The sequence below is a fragment of the Pristiophorus japonicus genome, unplaced genomic scaffold, assembly GCF_044704955.1.
Source record: "Pristiophorus japonicus isolate sPriJap1 unplaced genomic scaffold, sPriJap1.hap1 HAP1_SCAFFOLD_1450, whole genome shotgun sequence".
NCBI lineage: Eukaryota > Metazoa > Chordata > Chondrichthyes > Pristiophoridae > Pristiophorus > Pristiophorus japonicus.
Window position 1 is genome coordinate 32,172 of NW_027251124.1, and position 27,953 is coordinate 60,124.

At 48.2% G+C, this 27,953-nt stretch overlaps 1 protein-coding gene across 1 annotated transcript; it reads right to left on the minus strand.

Annotated features, from left to right (window-relative positions):
• Positions 1–90: 90 nt before the first annotated feature.
• On the minus strand, positions 91–27,953 carry LOC139242695 (small ribosomal subunit protein uS3-like; the record flags this gene model as incomplete). Its single annotated transcript, XM_070870487.1, has 3 exons — positions 91–869; positions 14,815–14,914; positions 27,882–27,953. Coding segments are annotated over 3 exons (624 nt in total), but the record flags the coding sequence as incomplete, so codon positions are not given.

Genomic DNA, 27,953 nt, shown 5'->3' on the forward strand with positions numbered 1-27,953 from the left:
TTTCTCCTCATTAATGTCCAGCTGAGAATGGTTCGAAAAAATATAGTTGGATTAAATTCACAGTTAACTAACTGCGACAACAAGCTCCATTTATTCATCTGAGTAGCATTTACAAGGAGTGGGATTTCTTTGCAATGACAATGAAAAATTTCCAAAAACCTTTATATCGAACATTTATTTTTGAGGATATAAATTTAGATGAAATAATGAATCACACGAGTGCACACACCTCAACCAGGAAACTTGCTCTCCTTGTTAAAAACACCTTCAAGAAGCAATCTGCAGACCCAGTCATGCTTTTTGTGCTATCTATATTTTTCAGGTGATGTAAATCAGTCAGTATTTTCAGTCTGTGGGCGTGTTTTTCTGTAATTGGTGGTGATCTCTGTGCAGGGTCTGTTCTCTCTCTCCATAACCTCAGTCTGCCATCTCCTCAGCAGGGGTCTCTGCCTCCATCTCAACACCTTCTGCTGCAGGGGCAAGCAATTCAGGGGCGTCTGTCTCAGGGGCGTCTGTCTCAGGGGCATTCGTCTCTGGGGCTTCCGTCTCAGGGGCAGCTGTCTCAGGGGCAGCTGTCTCAGGGGCTTCCGTCTCAGGGGCAGCTGTCTCAGGGGCTTCCGTCTCAGGGGCAGGTGTCTCAGGGGCAGCTGTCTCAGCGATGTCTGTTGCAGGGGCATCTGTCTCAGGGGCAGCTGTCTCAGCGATGTCTGTTGACGGTCCGTCTGTGGCAGGAATGATTGCTCCAACGGTGTCTGTCGCAGAGGCATCTGTGGCAGGGCCGCCTGTCGCACTAGCATCTGCTGCAGGGACATCAGTGGACTCTGTCGCATCGGTAACCAGCTCATCGGCATTTAGTTCAGCCTTGAATGCTGTAAGGGTAAAAGGAGACAGTTAAAAACTGCAATTCCATTCCCATCCGCTTTGTGCTGGTATAGACAAGAGCACAAGATGTTTCTCCTGGGCATTAAGAACATAAGAAATAGGAGCAGGAGTCAGCCATTTGGCCCCTTGAGCCTGCTCCGCCATTCAATACGATCATGGCTGATCTGATCATGGACTCAGTTCCACTTCCCTGCCCGCTCCCCATAACCCTTTATTCCCGTTTCGCTCAAAAATCTGTCCATCTCCACCTTAAATATATTCAATGACCCAGCCTCCACAGCTCTCTGGGGCAGAGAATTCCATAGATTCACCACCCTCTGAGAGAAGAAACATCCCCTTCATTTCAGGAATCAACCTCGTGAACCTTCTCTGAACTGCCTCCAATGCAAGTGTCATATATGTATGCTTGGGGTATCAAAGCGTTGTCGTCAGAGGATGATACTTCATGTGCTCAAGTGCTGAGAAAGTTCCCCTCGCTGTTTGAACCAGGCATCGGCAATTTCATGGGAGCCAAGGTGCAGATCCACTTGGACTCAGATGCAAGACCCGTCCATCATAAAGTTCAGGTGGTTCCATACATGATGAGGGAGATGGTCGAAATCAAACTGGACAGACTCCAGCGTGAAGGGGTCATATCACCGGTCGAATTTAACGAATGGGCCAGCCCCATTGTTCCTGTGTTAAAGAGTGATGGCACTGTCAGGATTTGTGGAGACTACAAGGTTACGATCAACCGAGTTTCGAAACAGGATCAATACCCATTACCGAAGGCTGATGACCTGTTTGCTACATTAGCCGGGGGAAGTCGTTCACTAAACTGGATCTGATGTCAGCCTACATGACACAGGAGCTGGTCGAGACGTTGAAGAAACTTACGTGCATCAACACTCATAAAGGACTATTTATCTACAACAGGTATCCTTTCGGAATTTGCTTGGCTGCAGCCATATTTCAGAGGAACATGGAGAGTCTACTGAAGTCCGTCTCTAGAACCGTCGTGTTCCAAGATTATATCATGGTCATAGGTCGTGACACCGCCGAACATCTGAACAACCTGGAATAGGTTCTATTTCTGGACAAACTGGGACTCAGACTGAAACATTCGAAGTGCGTCTTCATGGCACCGGAAGTCGAATTCCTGGGGAGAAAAATTGCTGCTGACGACATCAGGCCGACGGACTCGAAGACCAAGGCCATCAAAAATGCACCCAAGCCGCAGAATGTGACGGAGCTGCGTTCGTTCGTTCCTTGGTCTACTCAACTACTTCGGTAATTTCCTACCTAGATTGAACACTTCATTAGAGCCACTGCATATGTTGCGAAGAAAAGGCGACAACTGGGTTTAGAGTGCATCTCAAGATAGAGCTTTTGAGAAAGCTACTAATCTGCTTTGCTCTAACAAGCTGCTAGTACATTATGATCCGTGTAAGTGTCTAGTATTGGCCTGTGATGCTTCATCATATGGAGATAGTTGCGTGCTCCAACAAGCTAATGAGTCGACCTAAACTACAACCTGTTGCGTATGTTTCTAAAAGTTTGTCAAAGACGGAAAGAGCCTACAGCATGCTAGAAAAAGGCCAACATTCCATTGGCCTTCCTGCTCACTTGCTGTACCTGCATACTAACTTTTTTGTGTTTCATGCACAAGTACCCCCAGGTCTCTCTGTACTGCAGCACTTTGTAATTTCTCTCTATTTAAATAATAATTTGCTTTTTTCTTGCCAAAGTAGATAACTTCACACTTTCCAACATTATACTCCATCTGCCAAATGTTTGCCCACTCACTTAGCCTGTCTATATCCCTTTGCAGATTTTTGGTGTTCTCTTCACAATTTGCTTCCCACCCATCTTTGTATCATCAGCAAACTTGGTTACATTACACTCGGTCCCTTCATTCAAGTTATTAATATAGATTGTGCCACAGGGATCAGTGCTGGGACCTCAACTATTTACAATCTATATTAATGACTTGGAAGAAGGGACTGAGTGTAATGTAGATAAGTTTGCTGACGATACAAAGATGGGAGGAAAAGCAATGTGTGAGGAGAACACACGAAATCTGCAAAAGGACATAGACAGGCTAAGCGAGTGGGCAAAAAATTGGCAGATGGAGTATAATGTTGGAAAGTGTGAGGTCATGCACTTTGGCAGAAAAAAATCAAAGAGCAAGTTATTATTTAAATGGAGAAAGATTGCAAAGTGCCGCAGTACAGCGGGACCTGGGGGTACTTGTGCATGAAACACAAAAGGATAGTGTGCAGGTACAGCAAGTGATCAGGAAGGCCAATGGAATCTTGGCCTGTATTGCAAAGGGGCTGGAGTATAAAAGCAGGGAAGTTTTGCTACAGTTATACAGGGTATTGGTGAGGTCACACCTGGAATACTGCGTGCAGTTTTGTTTTCCATATTTACGAAAGGATATACTTGCTTTGTAGGCAGTTCAGAGAAGGTTCACTAGGTTGATTCTGGAGATGAGGGGGTTGACTTATGAGAAAAGGTTGAATAGGTTTGGCCTCTACTCAGTGGAATTCAAAAGAATGAGAGGTGATCTTATCGTAACATATAAGATTATGAGGGGGCTTGACAAGGTGGATGCAGAGAGGATGTTTCCACTGATAGGGGAGATTAGAACTAGAGGGCATGATCTTAGAATAAGGGACCGCCCATTTAAAACAGAGATGAGGAGAAATTTCTTCTCTCAGAGGGTTGTAAATCTGTGGAAATCGCTGCTTCAGAGAGCTGTGGAAGCTGGGACATTGAATAAATTTAAGACAGAAATAGACAGTTTCTTAAATGATAAGGGGTTATGGGGAGCGGGCAGGGAACTGGAGCTGAGTCCATGATCAGATCAGCCACGAACTTATTGAATGGCGGAGCAGGCACGAGGGGCCGTATGGCCTACTCCTGTTCCTATTTCTTATGTTCTTATTGTAAATAGTTGAGGCCCCAGCACCAATCCCTGTGGCACCGCACTAGTTACCGTTTGCCAACCGGAAAATTATCCATTTATCCCGACTCTCTGTTTTCTGTTAGTTAGCCAATCTACTCTCCATGCTAATATATTACCCCAAACCCTGTAAGCTCTTATCTTGTGCAGTAACCTTTTATATGACACCTTATTGAATGCCTTCTGGAAATCCAAATACACCACATCCACTGGTTGCCCTTTATCCACTCTGCTCGTTACATCCTCAAAGAACTCCAGCAAATTTGTCAAAATTGATTTCCCTTTCATAAAACCATGCTGCCTCTGGTTGATTGAATTATGCTTTTACAAATGTCCTGCTATTGCTTCCTTAATAATGGACTCCAGCATTTTCCCAACAACAAATGTTCGGCTGACTGGTCTATAGTTTCCTGCTTTCTATCTGTCTCCTTTTTTAAATAGGGGCGTTACATTAGTGGGCTACTGGAAAGCTGAGCTCAATCCCACACCCTAGTTTAACAAGTTCGTAAACCTTCAATGTCGCCCTGAGAATGGACATTTAATTAAATTACAATCATGTCAGCCTCTGGCCTCATCTCCACTGATGTTTATAAAATTGACAGCGGCGATGGGACGCTCCATCTCCCCGATTGATCGGTTGATCGCTTTAGTGGTAAGTTACTTCGGGGAAAGCGGTGCAGGAACTCATTCTGGCAGTAATGTCCATCAAGTGGAGAATGTGGGCTGTGTTTCTGAGCAGGAAAATGGAGAGAGGATGTGAGGTGACCTCGTGACACATTACCAACAAGCGCCAGATTGGATCGGGAGTGTAACTCAGACATTACTGGTGAATTACGGTTAAATTATTTGGCAGGAGGCTCATGGTTATTATACAGGACTAGTAGCCCAGAAGTTATAACTTCCAAACACATCATGGCACATTATGAAATGTAATTAAATCACTCTGGCAATATTTGGATATCAGAAAGATAACCACGAAAGCTATGGGATTGTTGTTAAAAATCCAAGTAATGTCCTTCAAGGAAGGGATCCTTCGACAAATAACTCCAGCCCCACACGATATGGGTGACTCAATGCTCAGGGCAAACAGGGATGGGCAATAAATATTGTCTTGTCAGCATCACTCGCATCCCATGAACAAATAACAAACATCCCCAAGTCTGTCCCACGCACATTACTAGGGGAGCATCACTTTGGATCACCAGAAATAATATCACTCTCATAAACACTGCTCCATCCCCGGAGAGTGTTCCAGAGTCGAGGTGATTGCCCGATCCCCTGTCACTGCTCCCTGATTTAGCACAACCTCTCTGCTGTCCTGCTCCTCACACTGGTTTCTCAGTAAAAAAATAAAACGTAACCCCTGTTATGTATGGAGAAAGAGTCAGACTGAACACTGAGCTCAAAGTAAAGTGTGACCGTAGTCTTTTATTGCAGGTCTCCAGAGTGCCTCTCCAACCTGTGAGGCCTCCCTAAATACCTGTGCTCCCAGGGGATTAAGGGATCCTTTGGGACTCCAGGGGATGAGCCCTCTGGTGGCTGTACAGAGTAAATACAAGTTTACATATATAACAACATTCCCCCCCAAAGTCAATAGTGTAACTATTTACAATGTGAGTCGATCTGAGGCCCTTCTTGCCCTGGTTGATTGTCTCGGTGTGAAAGCTGGTATTGTTGAATCATTTGTTGGGCCCTCGCTGGGCTGCTGTGCAGCTGGCCTTGCTGGGCTGCCTGGTGTGTTGGGTCCTGCTGGGCTGCTGTGGATGATGGGTTCTGCTTCGTGGTCAACCGTGGTGCCGGTTGCCACTGCTGTGTATGTTGGGGGGATCAAAAAAGGTAGGGTCTAAGGTGGGTTGCTCAGGATAGTCCGTGAATCTGAGTTTGATTTGGTTCAAGTGTTTCCGGTGAATGAGTCCATTTGAAAGTTTGATCCAAAACACCCTGCTCCCCTCTTTCGCCACGACAGTGCCAGGAAGCCACTTGGGACCTTGTCCGTAATTCAATACAAATACAGGATCATTGATTTCTATCTCGCGTGACACATTTGCGCTATCATGGTCTGCACTTTGTTGAAGCCGCTTGCTCTCTACCTGTTCATGTAGATCAGGGTGAACTAACGAGAGCCTTGTCTTAAGTGCTCATTTCATGAGCAGTTCAGCAGGTGGGATCCCAGTGAGCGAGTGGGGTCTCGTGCGGTAGCTAAGCAGGACTTGGGATAGGCGAGTCTGCAGTGAGCCTTCAGTTACCCTCTTCAAGCCTTGCTTGATGGTTTGCACTGCTCTCTCTGCCTGACCATTGGACACTGGTTTAAACGGGGTAGATGTGACATGTTTGATCCCGTTACGGGTCATGAATTCTTTGAACTCAGCACTGGTAAAACATGGCCCGTTGTCGCTCACCAGGACATCGGGTAAGCCGGGAGCACCAAACATGGCCCGCAGGCTTTCAGTAGTGGCAGCGGACGTGCTAGCTGACATTATTTCACATTCAATCCACTTGGAATACACGTCTACAACCATAAGTAACATTTTAACCAAGAACGGGCCTGTATAGTCGACGTGGACCACGGTTTGGAGGGCCAAGATCATAAACTTAGCGGCGCCTCCCTTGGTACAATGCTTAACTGCTAGCATGTATTACATCTGTGAACGCAGGACTCTAAGTTCGCATCGATACCGGGCCATCACACGTGGGATCTGGCTATCGCTTTCATCATTACGACTGCAGAGGTCATTGATGAAGATGTCTCTGCCCTTCTTGGGGACCACTACTCGATTGCCCCACAGAAGGCAGTCTGCTTGTATAGACATTTCATCTTTGCACCGCTGGAACGGCTTTATCTCTTCCTGCATTTCCACTGGGACACTGGACCAGCTCCCGTGAAGCACACAGCTTTTGACTAGAGATAATAAGGGGTCCTGGCTTTGATCTGCCGGGCAGTGACGGGTGATTACTCACTCTAAAATGCTTCCATAACCATAGCTAGATCTGCAGGTTGTGCCATTTCCACCCCAGTGGTGGGCAATGGCAGCCTACTGAGAGCATCGGCGCAGTTTTCTGTGCCTGGCCTGTGGCGGATGGCTTAGTTGTATGCGGACAACGTGAGCGCTCATCTCTGGATACGGGCTGATGCATTGATATTTATCCCTTTACTCTCGGAGAACAGGGATATAAGTGGCTTATGGTCAGTTTCCAATTCCAATTTTAGCCCAAACAGGTATTGATGCGTTTTCTTTACCCCAAAGACACACGCTAACGCTTCTTTCTCAATCATGCTGTAGGCTCTCTCAGCCTTAGACAGAGTCCTGGATGCATAAGCAACCGGTTGCAGTCTCCCGAAATCATTAGCTTGTTGCAATACACACCCGATGCCATATGATGACGCATCACATGCTAGTACCAAATGCTTACATGGATCATACAACTCAAGCAATTTGTTTGAGCATAACAATTTTCTCACTTTTACAAAGGCATTTTCTTGGCTTTTGCCCCAAACCCATTCATCCCCTTTTCATAGTAAGACATGCAGTGGTTTTAACAGTGTGCTGAGACCTGGTAAGAAGTTACCAAAGTAGTTCAAGAGTCCCAGAAACGACCGCAGCTCCGTCACATTCTGTGGCCTCGGTGCGTTCTCGATTGCCTCAGTCTTCGAGTTGGTGGGCCTGATGCCGTCCGCTGCAATCCTCCTTCCCAAGAACTCCACTTCAGGCGCCAGGAAAATGCACTTAGAGCGTGGTGTGGGGGACCGACTTCAGTAAGCTTTCCATGTTTCTCTGGAATATCACCGCCGCTGATCGAATTCCAAACGAGCATCTGTTATAAACAAAAAGATCTTTTTGCGTGTTGATGCAGGTGAGGGCCTTTGATGATCCCGCCAGTTCCTGCGTCATGTAGGCTGAAGTCAGATCCAGCTTCGTGAACGTCTTTCCTCCCGCCAGCGTTGCAAAGAGGTCGTCGGTCTTTGGTAGTGGGTATTGGTCCTGCAGGGAGAAACAATTGATCGTTACCTTGTAATCACCACAGATTCTGACGGTGCCGTCTCCCTTGAGGACTTGGACAATAGGACTGGCCTACTCGTTGAACTCGATCGGTGAAATTATGCCCTTTCTTTGCAGCGGTCTAACTCGATCTCTACCCTTTCTCTCCTCATGTACGGTACTGCTCTCACCTTGTGATGGATGGGTCGCGTCCCCGGGATTAGGTGGATCTGGACTTTTGCTCCTTGGAATTTCCTGATGCCTGGTTCGAAAGCGAAGAAAATTTATTTAAGACCGGGGCGATAGCGCTCGGACGTCGTCCCAGTTCCAGCGTATCTTTCCCAGCCAGCTCCTGCCGAGCAGCGTGGGACCATCGCCCGGTACCACCCAGAGTGGTAGCTTATGCACCGCTCCATCGTAGGAGACCTTTACGGTAGCACTGCTGATTACAGGGATCAGTTCTTTTGTGTAAGTTCTTAGTTTCGTGCGAACTGGAGTTAAGACTGGCCATGAGGCCTTGTTGCACCACAATCTTTCGAAAGTCTTTTTGCCCATGATGGACGGGCTCGTGCCCGTATCCAGTTCCATGGACACCAGGAGTCCATTTAGTTCAACATTCATCATTATCAGGGGACAATTCGTGGTGAAGGTGTGCAGCCCATGTACCTCTGCCTCCTCGGTCTGAGGCTCTGGTTTGTTGTGATCCTCCGTGGATCTGTCCTCCTCTGCAACATGGTAGTTTGCAGGTTTCACAGCTCGCCTGCACACTCATTGGAGGTGTCCCATTGTTCCACAGCCCTTGCAAAGGTACCCTTTGAATCGGCATGAATGGAAACGATGATCACCCCCGCAGCGCCAACAAGGTGTTAATGGCCTTGCATTCATCACCCTTGATGGTGGACTCAGACATCTGCGGATGTGCAGCTGCAGGTATGTGACCTACCTGTACGTTACGATTCGAAAACAACATCACTTTGTTCACAGTACTTGTAGCAGGACTTGTGTGCTGAGAGATTTGCTTCGTATTGTCACTGGTGACAATGAACGCCTGGGCTATCGCTTTGACCTTACTCAAGGTTGGGGTCTCTACAGTCAAAAGTTTGCGAAGTATGGTTTCGTGGCCAATGCCCAAGTACGAAAAAGTCTCTGAGCATGTGCTCCAAATGTCCTTCAAATTCGCAATGTCCTGCAAGGCGTCTCAGCTCGGCGACACAACTCACCACTTCCTGGCCTTCAGACCTTTTGTAGATGTAGAACCGGTACCTCGCCATCAGAACGCTTTCCTTCGGGTTCAAATGCTCTCGGACCAGTGTGCACAAATCGTTGTACGATTTCTCCATGGGTTTCGCTGGAGTGAACAGATTTTTCATGAGGCCATACGTTGGTGACCCACAGACGGTGAGGAGGATCAGCTTTCGTTTGGCAGCGTTCTCTTCCCCATCTAGGTTGCTGGCCATGATGTATTGGTTGAGTCGCTCCACAAAAGTTCCCCAATCCTCTCCCTCCGAGAATTTCTCCAGGATGTCCACTGTTCTCTGCATCTTTGGGTTTGCTATCTGTATCTCATCACCAGTTGTTACATATGGAGAAAGAGTCAGATTGAACACTGAGCTCAAAGTAAAGTGTGACCGTAGTCTTTTATTGCAGGTCTCCAGAGCGCCTCTCCAACCTTGAGGCCTCCTTAAATACCTGTGCTCCCAAGGGATTATGGGATCCCTTGGTACTCCAGGGGATGAGCCCTCTGGTGGCTGTACAGAGCAAATACAAGTTTACACATATAACAACCCCAAGTTAAAGCACTGGATGCACCGGCAATCAGGAGAATGTTTCTCATACTCACACACTTCAAAATAACTCGGGTTAAATTGCAAGCCATCCTTCCCGACTGAATTTCAAAATTGAGTTTGGGAAACAAAGTGGGTGAAATCTGACTTCAGCGGCAGTGCGAAACAACTGACAGCATATTACAACCCGCTTCCCCTACCGCCCTAATTCTTCCTCCACATGGGTGGTGTGGGAAATGGGCTTCTAATTTGTTATCGCCAAAAATCCAATTTCGCTTTGAAAATGTGTATGGGACCCGGGCCAGGGAGATATATGTGGAACAGGTCAGTTCCAAGGGCTTTGTGTGAGGTGCTAACTAAAGTGCACTTGGTGGAAGGCAACACCAGTTTGAGAGACCCGGACAATGTACGAGTACCCACTCATCATCATCATAGGCAGTCCCTCGGAATTGAGGAAGACTTACTTCCACTCTAAAAGTGAGCTCTCAGGTGATTGGACAGTCCAATGCGGGAATTACTGTCTCTGTCACAGGTGGGACAGACAGCGGTTGAAGGAAAGGGCGGGTGGGGAGTCTGGTTTGCCACACGCTCCTTCCGCTGCCTGCGCTTGTTTTCTGCATGTTCTCAGCGACGAGACTCGAGGTCCTTAGCGCCTTCCTGGATGCACTTCCTCTTTGGCCAGGGACTCCCAGATGTCAGAGGGGATGTTGCACTTTATCAAGGAGGCTTTGAGGGTGTCCTTGAAACGTTTCCTCTGCCCACCTCAGGCTCGCTGGCTGTGTAGGAGTTCCGAGAAGAGCACTTGCTTTGGGAGTCTCGAGTCGGGCATGCGGACAATGTGCTCAGAGTGCAAAGATAAGAGTTTGATAGGTGGGAGAGTTCGAGCAAGTGGGAGCGGGAGGTGTTGCTTTGTCTTGTTTTCCCCACCAGTGCTGACTCCCTGACCTGGGAGGAAAAGAAAACGAAGTGTGACGTCACAGCCAAGAGGGTAAGTGATTGGCTGGTTGATTGGTGAGTAGTTTATCTTTTTTTCCTTATCTTGTCAGTAAGAAACCTTTGGCATTGTTGCCAAATTAGCTTATTTTAAGGGTTAAGTCATGGCAGGAGAGCCCAGACCCATGTCATACTCCTCCTGTGCCATGTGGGAAATCAGGGACACTTCCAGTTCCTCTGACGACTGTGTGTGCAGGAAGTGTATCCAGCTGCAGCTTCTGTTAGACCGCATGAGGGCACTGGAGCTGCGGATGGATTCACTTTGGAGCATGCGCGATGCTGAGGATGTTATGGATAGCACGTTCAGTGAGTTGACCACACCGCAGGTAAAGGTTACAATGGCAGATAGGGGATGGGTGACCATCAGGCAGAGCAGGAGTAGGACGGTAGTACAGGAGTCCCCTGCAGTCAGCTCCCCCCAAAACAGATATACCGCTTTGGATATTGTTGGGGGAGATGGCTCACCAGGGGAGGGCAGCAGCAGCCAAGTTCATGGCACTGTGGGTGGCTCTGCTGCACAGGAGGGCAGGAAAAAGAGTGGGAGAGCTATAGTGGTAGGGGATTCTATTGTAAGGGGGATAGATAGGCATTTCTGCGGTCGCAACCGAGACTCCAGGATGGTATGTTGCTTCCCTGGTGCAAGGGTCAACGATGTCTCGGAGCGGCTGCAGGGCATTCTGGAGGAGGAGGGTGAACAGCCAGTTGTTGTGGTGCATATAGGTACCAACGATATAGGTAAAAAGCGGGATGAGGTCCTACAAGCTGAATTTAGGGAGCTAGGAGTTAAATTAAAAAGTAAGACCTCAAAGGTAGCAATCTCAGGATTGCTACCAGTGCCATGTGCTAGTCAGAGTAGAAGTAGCAGGACAGCTAAGATGAATACGTGGCTTGAGGAGTGGTGCAAGAGAGAGGGATTCAAATTCCTGGGACATTGGAACCTGTTCTGGGGGAGGTGGAACCAGTACAAACCGGAGGGTCTGCACCTGGGCAGGACCGGAACCAATGTCCTGAGGGAAGTGTTTGCTAATGCTGTTATGGAGGGTTTAAACTAATATGGCAGGGGGATGGGAACTTATGCAGGGAGACAGAGAGAAATAAAATGGGGGCAGAAGCAAAAGATAGAAAGGAGAATAGTAAAAGTGGAGGGCAGAGAAACCCAAGGCCACATTACTGCAAAATTCTAAAGGGACAAAGAATGTTAAAAAGACAAGCCTAAAGGCTCTGTGCCTCAGTGCGACGAGTATTCGTAATAAGGTGGACGAATTAACTGCACAGGCAGCCATTAACGATTATGATATAATTGGGATTACGGAGACATGGCTCCAGGGTGACCAAGGCTGGGAACTCAACATCCAGGGTTATTCAACATTCAGGAAGGATAGACAGAAAGGAAAAGGAGGCGGGGTGGCATTGCTGGTTAAAGAGGAAATTAACGCAATAGTAAGGAAGGATATTAGCTTGGATGATGTGGAATCGGTATGGGTGGAGCTGCGGAATACCAAAGGGCAGAAAGCGCCAGTGGGAGTTGTGTACAGTAGTAGAGAGGTTGGGGACAGCATCAAACAAGAAATTAGGGATGCGAGCAATAAAGGTACAGCAGTTATCATGGGTGACTTTAATCTACATATAGATTGGGCTAACCAAACCGGTAGCAATGCGGTGGACGAGGATTTCCTGGAGTGTATTAGGGATGGCTTTCTAGACCAATATGTCGAGGAACCAAATACAGAGCTGGCCATCCTAGACTGGGTGTTGTATAATGAGCAATCTTGTTGTGCGAGGCTCCCTGGGGAAGAGTGACCATAATATGGTAGAATTCTTTATTAAGATGGAGAGTGACACAGTTAATTCAGGGACTAGGGTCCTTAAATTAAGGAAAGGTAACTTTGATGGTATGAGACGTGAATTGGCTGTTTCTGTCCTGTGCACTCGATATTATTGATCTATTTTCAGGTTGAGTAATACCCAGGGGCAGTGAGGCACAGCCAGAGGGTGAGAGTTCAGTATTTAAAACAATAAATTGGTCCAGAGGATAAAATGACCTTTTTTAGGTTGTATTTCTTATACAGCTTAACAGGTAGCAGGGCCTTTGGATGGAAGAGGCGTTTGTAAGCTCTTCACAGTGCCATTTTATATATGGGTGAAGCAAAGCTCAGTTCACAATGCAGTCTGGATCTTACCAACAGCTGAAGTCATGAGACAGTCCCTCTGTAATGTTTCAGGCTGTGCGTTCCAGAGGACAGAGCTGTCAATCATCCCTGATCAAAGGCACAGGATGTTGAAATCATGGTAATGTACGAAAGCACGGGCCCTACACTAAACACCCGTAAGGCAAAGGTCCCCTACCAACCTGACCCCACCACACAGCACTGCCCCCCCGGTCATCAAAATCCAGAGTGCGGCCTTCGACAACGTGGCCCACTTTCCGTACCTCAGGAGCTTACTGTCAACAAGGGCAGACATCAATGACGAAGTCCAACACCGCCTCCAGTGTGCCAGCGCAGCCTTCAGTCGCCTAAGGAAGAGTGTTTTCGAGAATCAGGCCTTCAAATCTGGCACCAAGCTTAGGTCTACAGGGCTGTAGTGATACCGCCCTCCTGTATGGCTCAGATGTGGACTATATACAGCAGACACCTCAAATCGCTGGAGAAATACCACCAACGATGTCTCCGCAAGATCCTGCAAATCCCCTGGGAGGACAGACACACCAATGTTAGCGTCCTCGATCAGGCCAACATCCCCAGCATCGAAGCACTGACCATGCTCGACCAGCTCCGTTGGGTGGGCCACATAGAAATTAGGTGCAGGTGCAGGCGCAGGCCATTCGGCCCTTCGAGCTTGCACTGCCATTCAATTAAGATCATGGCTGATCATTCAACCTCAGTATTCCTTTCCAGCTTTCTCTCCATACCCCTTGATCCCTTTGGCCTTATGGGCCATATCTAACTCCCTTTTGAATATATCTAATGCACTGGCCTCAACAACTTTCTGCGGTAGAGAATTCTACAGGTTAACCACTCTGAGTGAAGAAGTTTCTCCTCATCTCGATCCTGAATGGCTTACCCCTTATTCTTAGACTGTGACCCCTGGTTCTGGAACTCCCCAGCAACGGGAATATTCTTCCTGCCTCTAACCTGTCCAATCCAGTCAGAACTTTATATGTTTCTATGAGATCCCCTCTCATTCTTCCAAACTCCAGTGGATACAAGCCCAGTCGATCCAGTCCCTCCTCATATGTCAGTCCTGCCATCCCGGGAATCAATCTGGTGGAACCTTCGCTGTACTCCCTCAATAGCAAGAACATCCTTCCTCAGATGAGGAGACCAAGCTGAACACAATATTCCAGGTGTGGCTTCACCAAGGCCCTGTACAACTGCAGTAAGACCTCCCTGCTCCTATACTCAAATCCCCTAGCTATGAAGGCCAACATGCCATTTGTCTTCTTCACCGCCTGCTGTACCTGCATGCCAAACTTCAATGACTGATGTACCATGACACCCAGGTCTCGTTGCACCTCCTCTTTTCCTAATCTGTCACCATTCAGATAATATTCTGTCTTCCTGTTTTTGCCACCAAAGTGGATAATCTCACATTTATCCACATTATACTGATCTGTCATGAATTTGCCCACTCAGCTAACCTATCCAAGTCACTCTGCAGCCTCTTAGCATCCTCCTCACAGCTCACACCGCCACCCAGTTTAGTGTCATCTGCAAACTTGGAGATATTACACTCAATTCCTTCATCTAAATCATTGATGTATGTTGTAAATAACGGGTCCCAGCACTGAACCCTGTGGCACCCCACTAGTCACTGCCTGCCATTCTGAAAAGGACCCGTTTATCCCGACTCTCTGCTTCCTGTCTGCCAACCAGTTCTCTATCCACGTCAGTACATTATCCCCAATCCCATGTGCTTTGATTTTACACACTAATCTCTTGTGTGGGACCTTGCCAGAATTTATGCTCCCACCCCTCTTCATCTCACCCTATTAGCATCTCCTATTCCCTTCTCCCTCATGTGTTTATCCAGCTTTCCTTTAAGTGCATCTAAGCTATTCACCTCAACCGCTCTTGTAACAGCGAGTTCCACATTCTCACCACTCTCTGGGTAAAGAGGTTTCCCCTGAATTCCCCATTGGATTTACTTGACATGGCAATGGATTCAGGTAGACATCACACACCCACCCAAGGTGCCGAGCCACCCTGCCACCGAGGCTTGTTGGACTCACTTGGGGAATACAATGTCAAGTCTGAGATCTTCTCTGCTTTCCACTTCAGTACGGTCACGGTTACGGATTCTTCCTCCTCCATCTCGTCTTCAGCTTTGTCCTGCCATAGGGAGATCAGTAATAACTTTAGTAATATCCCACACTCAATAATGTATATGCTGTACGTATCCTATCCCACACCAAGTCCTGCTTAATCAGCGCCCTATCTTTCCTCACCTACGTTGGCTCCCAGTCCACCAACCCCTAAAATTTAACATTCTCATCCTTGTGTCTAAATCCCTTCATGGCCTCGCCCCTTCCTATCTCTGTAACCCCCTCCAGCCCACACGCCAAACTCTCCGTTCCCTGACTCAGTCTGCTTATCTATTCCCCGAGATGGAATGCACATTGTTCATGGAGAAACCCGAGCAATACAGAACACATCACAGCACACAGCCCAACAACAACTTGCATTTCTATCGGCCCGTAATTTGCAGCCCCTGTGGGCGTGTATATGATGCATACGTGGTAGGGGCTGTGCACATTCCGGGTTTTCGCACGTGAAACGCATGCGCCAACCCCCAAACTTTGACAGATCATCCGCATCCATGGGAAAGGGCATCCACGGGCGGAGAGTCGGGCTATTTGCCCAATTTCTGCCCAGCGAATGCCCGTGAAATTCGCATGCCTGGTAAAGGCAGAAGGCTTGCTTTTACCAGTGTTAAGAGTTTAAATTATTTAAAGATGAAAAAACCTGTACAGTAAGTAGGGCCGGCGCGAGGGTAATTGGCGCCCGAGGCAAATGGTTCACCTGGCGCCCCGCTAATCCCCTCCACCTCAACCTCAACCAACCAATATAAAGGTCAACAACATTGCAAGTTGTCTTACATGTACTGTTTTATCATATCCAGAGTAAAATCAAACAAGAAATTAGGGATGCGTGCAATAAAGGTTATCATGGGCGACTTTAATCTACATATTGATTGGGCTAACCAAACTGGTAGCAATGCGGTGGAGGAGGATTTCCTCGAGTGTATTAGGGATGGTTTTCTAGACCAATATGTCGAGGAATCAACTAGAGGGCTGGCCATTCTAGACTGGGTGATGTGTAATGAGAAAGGACGAATTAGCAATCTTGTTGTGTGACGCCTCTTGGGGAAGAGTGACCATAATATGGTAGAATTTCTTATTAAGATGGAGAGTGACACAGTTAATTCAGAGGCTAGGGTCCTGAACTTAAGAAAAGGTAACTTCGATGGTATGAGACGTGAATTGACTAGAATAGACTGGCGAGTGATACTTAAAGGGTTGACGGTGGATAGGCAATGGCAAACATTTAAAGATCACATAGATGAACTTCAACAATTGTACATCCCTGTCTGGAGTAAAAATAAAACGGGGAAGGTGGCTCAACCGTGGCTAACAAGGAAAATTAAGGATCGTGTTAAATCCAAGGAAGAGGCATATAAATTGGCCAGAAAAAGCAGCAAACCTGAGGACTGGGAGAAGTTTGTAATACAGCAGAGGAGGACAAAGGGTTTAATTAGGAGGGGGAAAATAGAGAGAAAGCTCGCTGGGAACATAAACACTGACTGCAAAAGCTTCTATAGATATGTGAAAAAAAAAGATAAGTGAAAACAAACGTAGGTCCCTTGCAGTCAGATTCAGGTGAATTTTTAATGGGGAACAAAGAAATGGCGGACCAGTTAAACAAATACTTTGGTTCTGTCTCCACGAAGGAAGACACAAATAACCTTCTAGAAATAGGGGACCGAGGGTCTAGTGAGAAGGAGGAACTGAAGGAAATCCTTCTTAGGCGGGAAATTGTGTTAGGGAAATTGATGGGATTGAAGGCCGATAAATCCCTAGGGCCTGATAGTCTGCATCCCAGAGTACTTAAGGAAGTAGCCCTAGAAATAGTGGATGCATTGGTGATCATTTTCCAACAGTCTATCGACTCTGGATCGGTTCCTATGGACTGGAGGGTAACTAATGTAACACCACTTTTTAAGAAAGGAGGGAGAGAGAAAACAGGTAATTATAGACTGGTTAGCCTGACCTCAGTAGTGGGGAAAATGTTGGAATCAATTATTAAAGATGAAATAGCAGCACATTTGGAAAGCAGTGACGGGATCGATCCAAGTCAGCATGTATTTATGAAAGGGAAATCCTGCTTGACAAATCTTCTAGAATTTTTTGAGGATGTAACTAGTAGAGTGGACAAGGGAGAACCAGTGGATGTGGTGTATTTGGACTTTCAAAAGGCTTTTGACAAGATCCCACGCAAGAGATTAGTGTGCAAAATTAAAGCACATGGTATTGGGGGTAATGTACTGACGTGGATAGAGAACTGGTTGGCAGACAGGAAGCAGAGAGTCGGGATAAACGTGTCCTTTTCAGAATGACAGGCAGTGACAAGTGGGGTGCCGCAGGGCTCAGTGCTGGGACCCCAGCTATTTAGAATATACATTAATGATTTGGATGAGGGAATTGAGTGTAATATCTCCAAGTTTGCAGATGACACTAAGCTGGGTGACAGTGTGAGCTGGGAGGACGCTAAAAGGCTGCAGGGTGACTTGGACAGGTTAGGTGAGTGGGCAAACGCGTGGCAGATGCAGTATAATGTGGATAAATGTGAGGTTATCCACTTTGGTGGCAAAAACACGAAGGCAGAATATTATCTGAATGGTGGCAGATTAGGAAAAGGGGAGGTGCAGCGAGACCTGGGTGTCATGGTACATCAGTCATTGAAAGTTGACATGCAGGTTCAGCAGGTGGTGAAGGAGGCAAATGGTATGTTGGCCTTCATAGCTAGGGAATTTGATTATAGGAGCAGTTGTACAGGGCCTTAGTGAGGCCTCACCTGGAATATTGTGTTCAGTTTTGGTCTCCTAATCTGAGGAAGGACGTTCTTGCTATTGAGGGAGTGCAGCGAAGGTTCACCAGACTGATTCCCGGGATGGCAGGACTGACATATGAGGAGAGACTGGATCGACTGGGCCTTTATACACTGGAATTTAGAAGGATGAGAGGGGATCTCATAGAAACATATATGATTCTGACGGGAAGATTCTGACGGGACAGGTTAGATGCGGGAAGAATGTTCCCGATGTTGGAGAGCTGTGGAGGCTAGGTCATTGAATATATTTAAGGTGGAGACAGACAGATTTTTGAGCGATAAGGGAGTAAAGGGTTATGGGAAGGGGGCAGGGAAGTGGAGCTGAGTCCATGATCAGATCAGCCATGATCTTATTGAATGGCGGAGCAGGCTTGAGGGGCTATATGGCCTACTCCTGCTCCTATTTCTTATGTTCTTATATGTTTCACTCGGCAGAGGACAATACTGTTGTACCTGTATTTATATGTTTCACTCTGCAGAGGACAATACTGTTATACCTGTATTTTAAAGCAGATGATATAAAATGGCACTTCATTCATTTGTTTGGACCAGGCGACGCTGAAAAAAATATAGCACCACATTTGCCCGAGAGTTGATGATTTATTCGGGTAAGAGAAGCGTGATAAAAATGGGAGAGAGCAGGACATTTTGAAGATTAGTATCTGTAATGGGGAATCACTCGGAAGACAAAAAGGATCTGAAAAGGACAAATCAGAAGCAGTGGCCAAACTGTGTGCGACAGAGCTGTCTCCATTTAAAGCATGTTTTCACCCACTGTTCAAACAGTGCTTGTCCTTTTAATGCTGGATGGTTGTCTCATCTGATCTGAGCTGAGCTGAGCTGATCTGCATGGGATGGCGGGAATGTGTCTGCCGTTTCCCACTGTTGTTTCACCGTGTCCATTTCACTCCCTGTCTCTGGGAGGCCGGCTGGGCAACACCAGGGAGGGGGTGGGGCAAACGGACAGTTCTGCTGGCCCTTCACTGGGCAAGGGCAGAGTTCTGCTGCTTCCATTGGAAGGAGACAGGGTTCTGCTTGGCTTCCATTGGGCAAAGGCAGGGTTACAGATTACGTAAGAACATAAGAAATAGGAGCAGGAGTCGGCTACCTGCCCCCTCGAGCCTGCTCCGCCATTCAATAAGATCATGGCTGATCTGATCATGGACCCAGCTCCACTTCCCTGCCCGCTCCCCATAATCCTTTATTCCCTTATCGCTCAAAAATCTGTCTATCTCCACCTTAAATATATTCAATGACCCAGCCTCCACAGCTCTCTGGGGCAGAGAATTCCACAGATTCACCACCCTCTGAGAGAAGAAATTCCTCCTCATTTCCGTTTGAAATGGGTGACCCTTATTCTAAAACAATGCCCCCTAGTTCTAGATTCCTCCACGAGGGGAAACATCCTCGCTGCATTTACCCTGTCGAGCCTCCTCAGAATCTTATATGTTTCAATAAGATCACCTCTCATTCTTCTAAACTCCAATGAGTATAGGCCCAATCTGCTCAACCTTTCTTAAAAAACAATCCCTTCATCTCAGGAATCAACCTCGTGAACCTTCTCTGAACTGCCTCCAATGCAAGTATACCCTTCCTTAAATAAGGAGACCAATACTGTACGCAGTACTCCAGGAGTGGCCTCACCAATACCCTGTACAGTTGTAGCAGGACTTATCTGCTTTTATACTCTATCCCCCTTGCAATAAAGGCCAACATTCCATTTGTCTTCCTGATTACTTGCTGTACCTGCATACTAACTTTTTGTATTTCATGCACAAGGACCCCCAGGTCCCTCTGTACTGCAGCATTTTGTAATCGTTCCTCATTTAAATAATAATTTGCTTTTTTATTTTTCCTGCCAAAGTGGATAACCTCACATTATACTCCATCTGCCAAATTTTTCCCCACTCACTGAGCCTCTCTATATCCCTTTGTAGATTCTTTGCATCTTCCTCACAACTTGCTTTCCCACCTATCTTTGTATCATCAGCAAATTTGGCTATGTTACACTCTGTCCCTTCATCCAAGTCATTAATATAGATTGTAAATAGTTGAGGCCCCAGCACTGATCCCTGTGGCACCCCACTAATTCCATTTTGCCAACCTGAAAATGACTGATTTATCCCGACGCTCTGTTTTCTGTTTGTTAGCCAATCCTCTGTCCACACTAATTTATTACCCCCAACCCCGTGAGCTGTTATCTTGTGTAGTAACCTTTTATATGGCACCTTATCGAATACCTTCTGGAAATCCAAATACACCACATTCACTGGTTCCCCCTTATACACCCTGCTTGTTACATCCTCAAAGAACTCCAGCAAATTTGTCAAACATGATTTCCCTTTCATAAAACCATGCTGACTCTGCCTGACTGCATTCTGATTTTCTAAATGTCCTGCTATTACTTCCTTAATAATGGACTCCAGCATTTTCCTAATGACAGATGTTAGGCTAACTGGTCTATAATTTCCTGCTTTTTGTCTGCCTCCTTTCTTAAATAGGGGCGTTACATTTGTGGTTTTCCAGTCCACTGGGATCTCTCCAGAATTCAGGAAATTTTGGTAGATTACAACCAATGCATCCACTATCTCTGCAGCCTTTTAAGACCCTAGGATGCAGGCCATCGGGTCCAGGGAACATGTCTACCTTTCGTCCCATTAGTTTGCAGAGTACTTTATGGTGTGTATCTGTAAAGCATGCACTCCCATGTTCCGCCACCAGGGAGTGCATCCCCTGAAGTCCCAAGGGATCCTAGCATCCCTTGGGAGCACTATATATAAGCTGGCCCCTAAGGCCTGTTCCTCACTCTGGAGTGTCTTAATAAAGACTGAGGTCACTGTGACTTTAACCTCCCTGTGTGCAGTCTCATCTGTGGTCAGAACATAACATTTTATCTCTCGTGATAGTGATTTTAAGTCTCCCCCTCTGTCCCGCAGTCGCTCCTAGATTATCAATTATTGGGATTTTTTAGTGTCCTCTACCATGAAGACTAATACAAAATATTTGTTCCAAGTCTCTGCCATTTTCCTGTTTCCCATTATTAATTCCCCAGTCTCATCCTCTAAAAGGACCAACATTTACTTTAGCTACTCACTTCCTTTTTATATACCTGTAGAAGCTCTTACTGTCTGTTTTTATATTTTTGCTCGTTTACTCTCATAATCTATCTTCTCTGTCTTTATCATTTTTTATAGTTGTCCTTTGGCTGGTTTCTAAAACTTTCCCAATCTTCTGGCCTTCCACTGTCCTTTGTTTTCAATGTGATACCATCCTTTACTTCCTTAGTTAGCCATGGATGGTTCATCCTTCTCTTAGCATCTTTATTTCTCACTGGAATATATCTTTGCTGAGAGCTATGAAATATCTTGTTAAATGTCTGCCACTGCTTTTCTACAGTCTAACCCTTTAATCTATTTTCCCAGTCCACTTTAACCAACTCTGCCTTCATACCTTTGTGATGACCTTTATTCAAGTTCAGGACACTAGTTTGAGACCTAGCTTTCTCACCCTCAAACTGAATTTGAAATTCTACCATGCTATGATCACTCTTGCTAAGAGGATCCTTCAATACAAGATCATTAATTAATCCAGACTCGTTACACATTACCAGATCTAAAATATTCTGCTTGGTTCCCATTGGGCAAGGGCAGAGTTCTGCTTGACTTTCATTGGGCGAGGGCAGGGTTCTGCTTGACTTTCATTGGGCGAGGGCAGGGTTCTGTTGGGATTTCATTGGGCGAGGAGTTCTGCTGGGCTTTCATTGGGCGAGGGCAGAGTCTTGCTGGGCTTTCGTTGGGCGAGGGCAGAGTCCTGCTGGGCTTTCGTTGGGCGAGGGCAGAGTCCTGCTGGGCTTTCATTGGGCGAGGGCAGAGACCTGCTGGGCTTTCATTGGGCAAAGGCAAGGTTCTGCTGGGCTTTCATTGGGCGAGGGCTGATGACTTTCATTGGGCGAGGGCAGAGTCCTGCTGGGCTTTCATTGGGCGAGGGCAGAGTTCTGCTGGGCTTTCATTGGGTGAAGGCAGAGTCCTGCTGGGCTTTCATTCAGCCAGTGGTGAAAGAACAGAGAGGACAGAGAGCTGAGGTGGGGGTTGAAGGGTGGAACGTGAACCACATTAGTGCACACCTGCCTTGTTAGTATGGATCTCCAGGACATCACAGCTCGCACTAAGCAATCGCTATCAGCCCTCCCTCCCATGTATCAGTGACTCATGCAACATGCAAGAAACACAGTGAGCAACACTGCAACAATCACATGCTGCACTGGCCTTGGTGAAAATCAAAGGCCCTGTGGGGAGTGGGCTCAGGGTGTCAGGACTGGAAGCTGCTGGCTTCAAACTCCTCCTGCTCTCATCACAAGCCTGGCAACGAGAGAAGCTGCAATCAGCGAAGATACATTCTCCACATCACCCTGACTCAAGTTCACCAGAATGCTGCCGATTCCACCGCCCTGTCCCGCTCACTGTCGTTGTCCCCACCCCCCGCCCCCCTCCCCCGCTCGCTGTCGGTGTTCCCGCCCCCCTCCCCCGCTCGCTGTCGGTGTCCCCGCCCCCCCTCCCCCGCTCGCTGTCGGTGTCCCCGCCCCTCTCCCCCGCTCGCGGTCTGTGTCCCCGCCCCCTCCCCCGCTCGCTGTCTGTGTCCCCGCCCCCCCTCCCCCGCTCGCTGTCTGTGTCCCAGCCCCCTCCCCCGCTCACTGTCGGTGTCCCCGCCCCCCTCCCCCGCTCACTGTCGGTGTCCCCGCCCCCCCTCCCCCGCTCACTGTCGCTGTCGCCGCCCCCCCTCCCCTGCTCACTGTCGGTGTCACCGCCCCCCTCCCCCGCTCACTGTCGGTGTCCCCGCCCCCTCCTCCCCTGCTCACTGTCAGTGTCCCCGCCCCGGCCCACTCCCCCGCTCACTGTCAGTATCCCCGCCCCTCCCCCCCCCGCTCACTGTCGGTGTCCCCGCCCCCCCTCCCCCGCTCACTGTCGCTGTCGCCGCCCCCTCCTCCCCTGCTCACTGTCGGTGTCCCCGCCCCCCTCCCCTGCTCACTGTCGGTGTCCCCGCCCCCCCTCCCCCGCTCACTGTCGCTGTCGCCGCCCCCTCCTCCCCTGCTCACTGTCGGTGTCCCCGCCCCCCTCCCCTGCTCACTGTCGGTGTCCCCGCCCCCCCTCCCCTGCTCACTGTCAGTGTCCCCGCCCCGGCCCCCTCCCCCGCTCACTGTCAGTATCCCCGCCCCTCCCCCCCCCGCTCACTGTCGGTGTCCCCGCTCCGCCCCCCTCCCCCGCTCACTGTCCCCGCCCCTCCCCCCCCCTGCTCACTGTCAGTATCCCCGCCCCTCCCCCCCCCGCTCACTGTCGGTGTCCCCGCTCCGCCCCCCTCCCCCGCTCACTGTCCCCGCCCCTCCCCCCCCCTGCTCACTGTCGGTGTCCCCGCCCCTCCCCTCCCCCCCCGGCTTGCTGTCGGTATCCCCGCCCGCCGCTCGCTGTCGGTGTCCCCCCCCTCACTGTCCACCCCCCCACACACTGCCCTCCCCCCTTCACTGTATGCCCCACCCCCCCACCCCCCGCGCTCACTGCCTCCCCCCGCTCCGCCCACTCTCCCTGCCCCTCTCGCTGTTGGTCTCCTGCCCCGCTCACTCCCAGCCTCCTGAAATGGGGTTGTGTGTTTATATCATTGTCATGTATGTATTTTTGGGATCACTAGCCACTAGATGGCATCACTGAAAAGACTGGCCATTTTGTATATCACTCACTTTGGGCCTTAATAAAGCAGAGCCACGGTCATACCTCTTGGAGTTAAACAGTACTCAGTCTAACAGTTATTGCACACACAACATTTGGCGATGAGGCAACAAGAACCTTTGCATGCAAAAATTAGCACAATTGGATTGTTGGGCCGATTTGTGGAACGAGAAGATTGGGTAGATTTTGTGAGCCGTTTGAGCCAGTTCTTCGTGGCCAACAAAATGGAGGAGGTCGGTGACGCAGATCGGCGCCGGGCGGTGTTCCTCACGGTTTGCAGCCCAAAAATTTATGGTCTGATAAGGAATCTACTCCTGCCTGTGAGTCCAACAGAGAAGACGTATGAAGAATTGTGTACACTGGTACAGGACCACCTTAAGCCAGACGAAGGCATCATCATCTCGAGATACAGATTTTACATGCACGTTCGCTCAGAGGGTCAGAATGCGGCGGAATTCGTTGCCGACCTGAGGCGTCTAGCGGGACCGTGTAAGTTCGGACTGTGTTGGCAGACATGCTGCGGAACTTCTTTGTAATCGGCATCAACCACGAGGTGATCCTACGCAAACCACTGGCAGTGGAGACGTTGGACTTGAACAGGGCCATCATGATTGCTCAGTCATGCATGACGATGAATCGAAGTCCAAAGCAGGTATCAGTGAAAAAGCGAAACTTGGCAAGTACTGTAAAATCATTGATTCGGCGTTCAACAGAGCGGCACATGGCAGATCCTACCCGCCTGCGTACATGAAATCTGTGGCTGCCCAAAGTCCGCCAGCGGGAATGCATCTGATTTCTCCACGTTGGCATTGTGGGGGAAATCACCGGCATCAGCAGTGCCGATTTAAGCAATATAGTTGTCGGAGAGTGGGGCATCTCCAGCGAGAGTGTCCGCAGGTGAGCAAGCGTGCTGCGACAGCTGATCCGGATACGCAATCCGAGATACCAGTGGAGGAAGTGTATGGACTGTACTCGTTCCTAACTAAGAGCAAACCGATAATGATCAACGTGAAATTTAATGGGGTGCCGGTATCGATGGAACTGGACACGGGGGCGAGTCAATCGATAATGAGCCAGAGGGCATTCGACAAGTTGTGGGATACTAAGGCGGTGAGGCCCAGGCTGAGTCCAGTCAATGCCAAGTTGCGCACGTACAGCAAAGAACTCATAACGGTGATTGGCTGTGCCACAATTAAAGTGTCGTATGACGGTGCGGTTCACGAGTTACCGCGAAGGATTGTCCCAGGCAATGGCCCAATGCTCTTCGGCAGGAACTGGCTTGAAAAAATCAGATGCGATTAGAACGACATCAAGGCGTTGTCGTCAGAGAAAGATACATGTGCCCAAGTACTGAGCAAGTTTCCCTCGCTGTTTGAACCAGGCATCGGCAACTTCACGGGAGCCAAGGTGCAGATCCACATGAACTCGGATGCAAGACCCGTCCATTATAAAGCTCGGACAGTTCCGTATATGATGAGGGAGAAGGTCGAAATCGAACTGGACAGACTCCAGCGTCAAGGGATCATATCACTGGTTGAATTTAATGAATCGGCCAGCCCCATTGTTCCTGTGCTGAAAAATGATGGCACTGTCAGAATCTGTGGAGACTACAAGGCTACGATCAACATGGTACCCATTACCGAAGGCTGATGGCTGTTTGCAACGCTAGTGGGGGGGGAAGTCGTTCACCAAACTGGACTTGACGTCGGCCTACATGACACAAGAGCTGGTCGAGATGTCAGAGACTTACATGCATTAACACGCATAAAGGACTGTTTATTTATCACAGGTGCCCTATTGGAATTCACTCGGCTGCAGCAATATTTCAGAGGAACATGGAGAGTCTACTGAAGTCTGTTCTCAGAACCGTCGTGTTCCAAGATGACATCCTGATCACAGGTCGTGACTCCGAGGAACATCTGAACAACCTAGAAGAGGTTCTACATCGTCTGGGATTCAGACTGAAATGCTCGAAGTGCGTCTTCATGGTACCAGAGGTCGAATTCCTGGGGAGGAAAATTGCTGCTGATGGCATGAGGCCCACGGACGCGAAAACCAAGGCCATCAAGAATGCACCCAAGCCGCAGAATGTGATGGAGCTGCGTTCGTTCCTGGGTCTACTCAACTACTTCGGTAACTTCCAACCTAAATTGAGCACCTTGTTAGAACCACTGCACATGCTGCTAAGAAAAGGCACAACTGGGTGTGGGGTGCGTCTCAAGACAGAGCTTTTGAGAAAGCCACGAATCTGCTTTGCTCCAACAAGCTGCTGGTACATTATTACCCATGTAAACGTTTAGTATTGGCCTGTGATGCTTCGTCATATGGAATTGGTTGCGTACTCTAACAAGCTAATGAGTCAGGTAAATTACAACCAGTTGCGTATGCTTCAAAAAGTTTGTCTAAAGTGGAAAGAGCCTACAGCATGGTAGAGAAAGAAGCACTAGCCTGTGTGTATGGGGTTAAAAAGATGCATCAGTACCTGTTTGGTCTTCGGTTTGAACTGGAGACAGATCACAAGCCGCTCATTTCACTGTTCTCTGAAAACAAAGGTATCAATACCAATGCTTCATCATGCATCCAGAGGTGGGCGCTGACATTATCCGGTTATGACTGTCATTCGCTATAGACCTGGCACCGAGAATTGTGCCGATGCTTTGAGCCATCTGCCGTTGCCCACACCGGAGGTGGAAATGCCACAACCGGCGGACCTATTGTTAGTTATGGATGCTTCTTTCAGTGAAGGATCGCCTGTCATGGCTCAACAAGTTAAGACCTGGACCAGCCAGGACCCGATTTTATCAGTGGTGAAGAGTTGCATCCTCAAAGGTCTGCCATACCCAAGCAAATGTGCGAGGAGACCAAACCTTACATTCGTTGCAAAGACGAACTGTCGATTCAGTCGGATTGTATACTGTGGGGCAATCATGTTGTTATGCCCAAGAAAGGAAGGGAGAAATTTGTACGTGAGCTACATAGCACACATCCCAGCATTGTAATGATGAAAGCCATCGCCAGGTCTCATGTATGGTAGCCGGGAATTGACTGAGGAATCATGTGTGCATCAGTGCAACACTTGCATGCAGCTCAGCAAAGCACCAGCGGAATCGCCGCTGAGTCTGTGGTCGTGGCCGTCCAAACCATGGTCCAGGATCCACATCGACTTTGCAGGTCCCTTCCTGGGGTGTATAATCATGTCATCCAGCACATCCACAGCTATCATTGAGAATCTCAGCTTCATGTTCGCGACACATGGTCTGCCCGACATCACTGTTAGCGACAACGGATCGCGCTTCACCAGTCAGGAGTTTCAAGAGTTCATGAAACTCAATGGTATCAAACATGTAAGGTCAGCACCGTTCAAAACTGCATCCAATGGACAAGCAGAATGTGCTGTTCAAATCATAAAGCAGAGTATGAAGCGAGTAACCCAAGGGTCACTGCAGACCCGCCTGTCATGCATATTGCTTAGTTGCAGGACAAGACCACACACGCTTACCAGGGTCTCGCCTGCTAAACTAATGATGAAGAGAGGTCTTAAGACCAAGCTATCTCTTGTACACCTGACTTGAATAATCATGTTGAATATAGAAGACAAAGTCAGCAAGGGTATCACGATCGCGCAGCTGTGTCACGAGATATTTCTGTAAATGATCCTGTATATTCCTGAGTTATAGTCAGGGTCCCAAGTGGATCGCTGGTACTGTCATGGCCAAGGAGGGCAACAGAATATTTATTGTCAAGCTCAAAAATGGACAAACGTGCAGAAAACATATGGATCAGACAAAGCTGCGGCACACAGACGAACCGGAACAGTCGGAGGAAGAGACAATCGACGACCAACCAACCTACCCCCAGTCATCAGTGAATCGGGACTTTCAATCACTGACATGTTCAATGAAAATGGACTTTCAATCCCTGACATGGCCATTGCCACTCCCACCAGGTCAGCCACCCAGCCACCAATCACAACAGACTCTGAACACTCACCCAAGGCTGGAGTTGAACTAAGACATTCAACCCGGGAGCATAAAACACTGGACCGTCTCAATTTGTAAAAGACTGTGTTAATATCTCAGAGGAGAGTATTGTCATGTATGTACTTTTGGATTCACTAGCCACTAGATGGCGTCACTGTTGGAGGCCATTGGGCTGCATGCACGTGTGTGCAGCCCAAGTATAAAAGGCCAGCCATTTTGTATATTAGTCACTTTGGGTCTTAATAAAGCAGAGCCAAGGTCATACCTTTTGGAGTTAAACAGTATTCAGTCTAACAATTATTGCATACACAACAATCATGGACTGGTTTAATTTCCCGATCCTCTTCACAACACATCACTGGACAACACAAGACATTTACTGACCCAGGACCACATATAGTGGCGACTGTGCAAGTCACTAGTTAGTCCCAGCTGTAAATACCTAGCTTTGCCATGGAATGGTGTCAACTACTGTTCCTTCCTGGGATTTACCTGTTCGATCTGAAGGTATTCACCATGCTGCTCACAGCCAAAGTCAAAGATGTATTTCCCTTTACCTGTAGG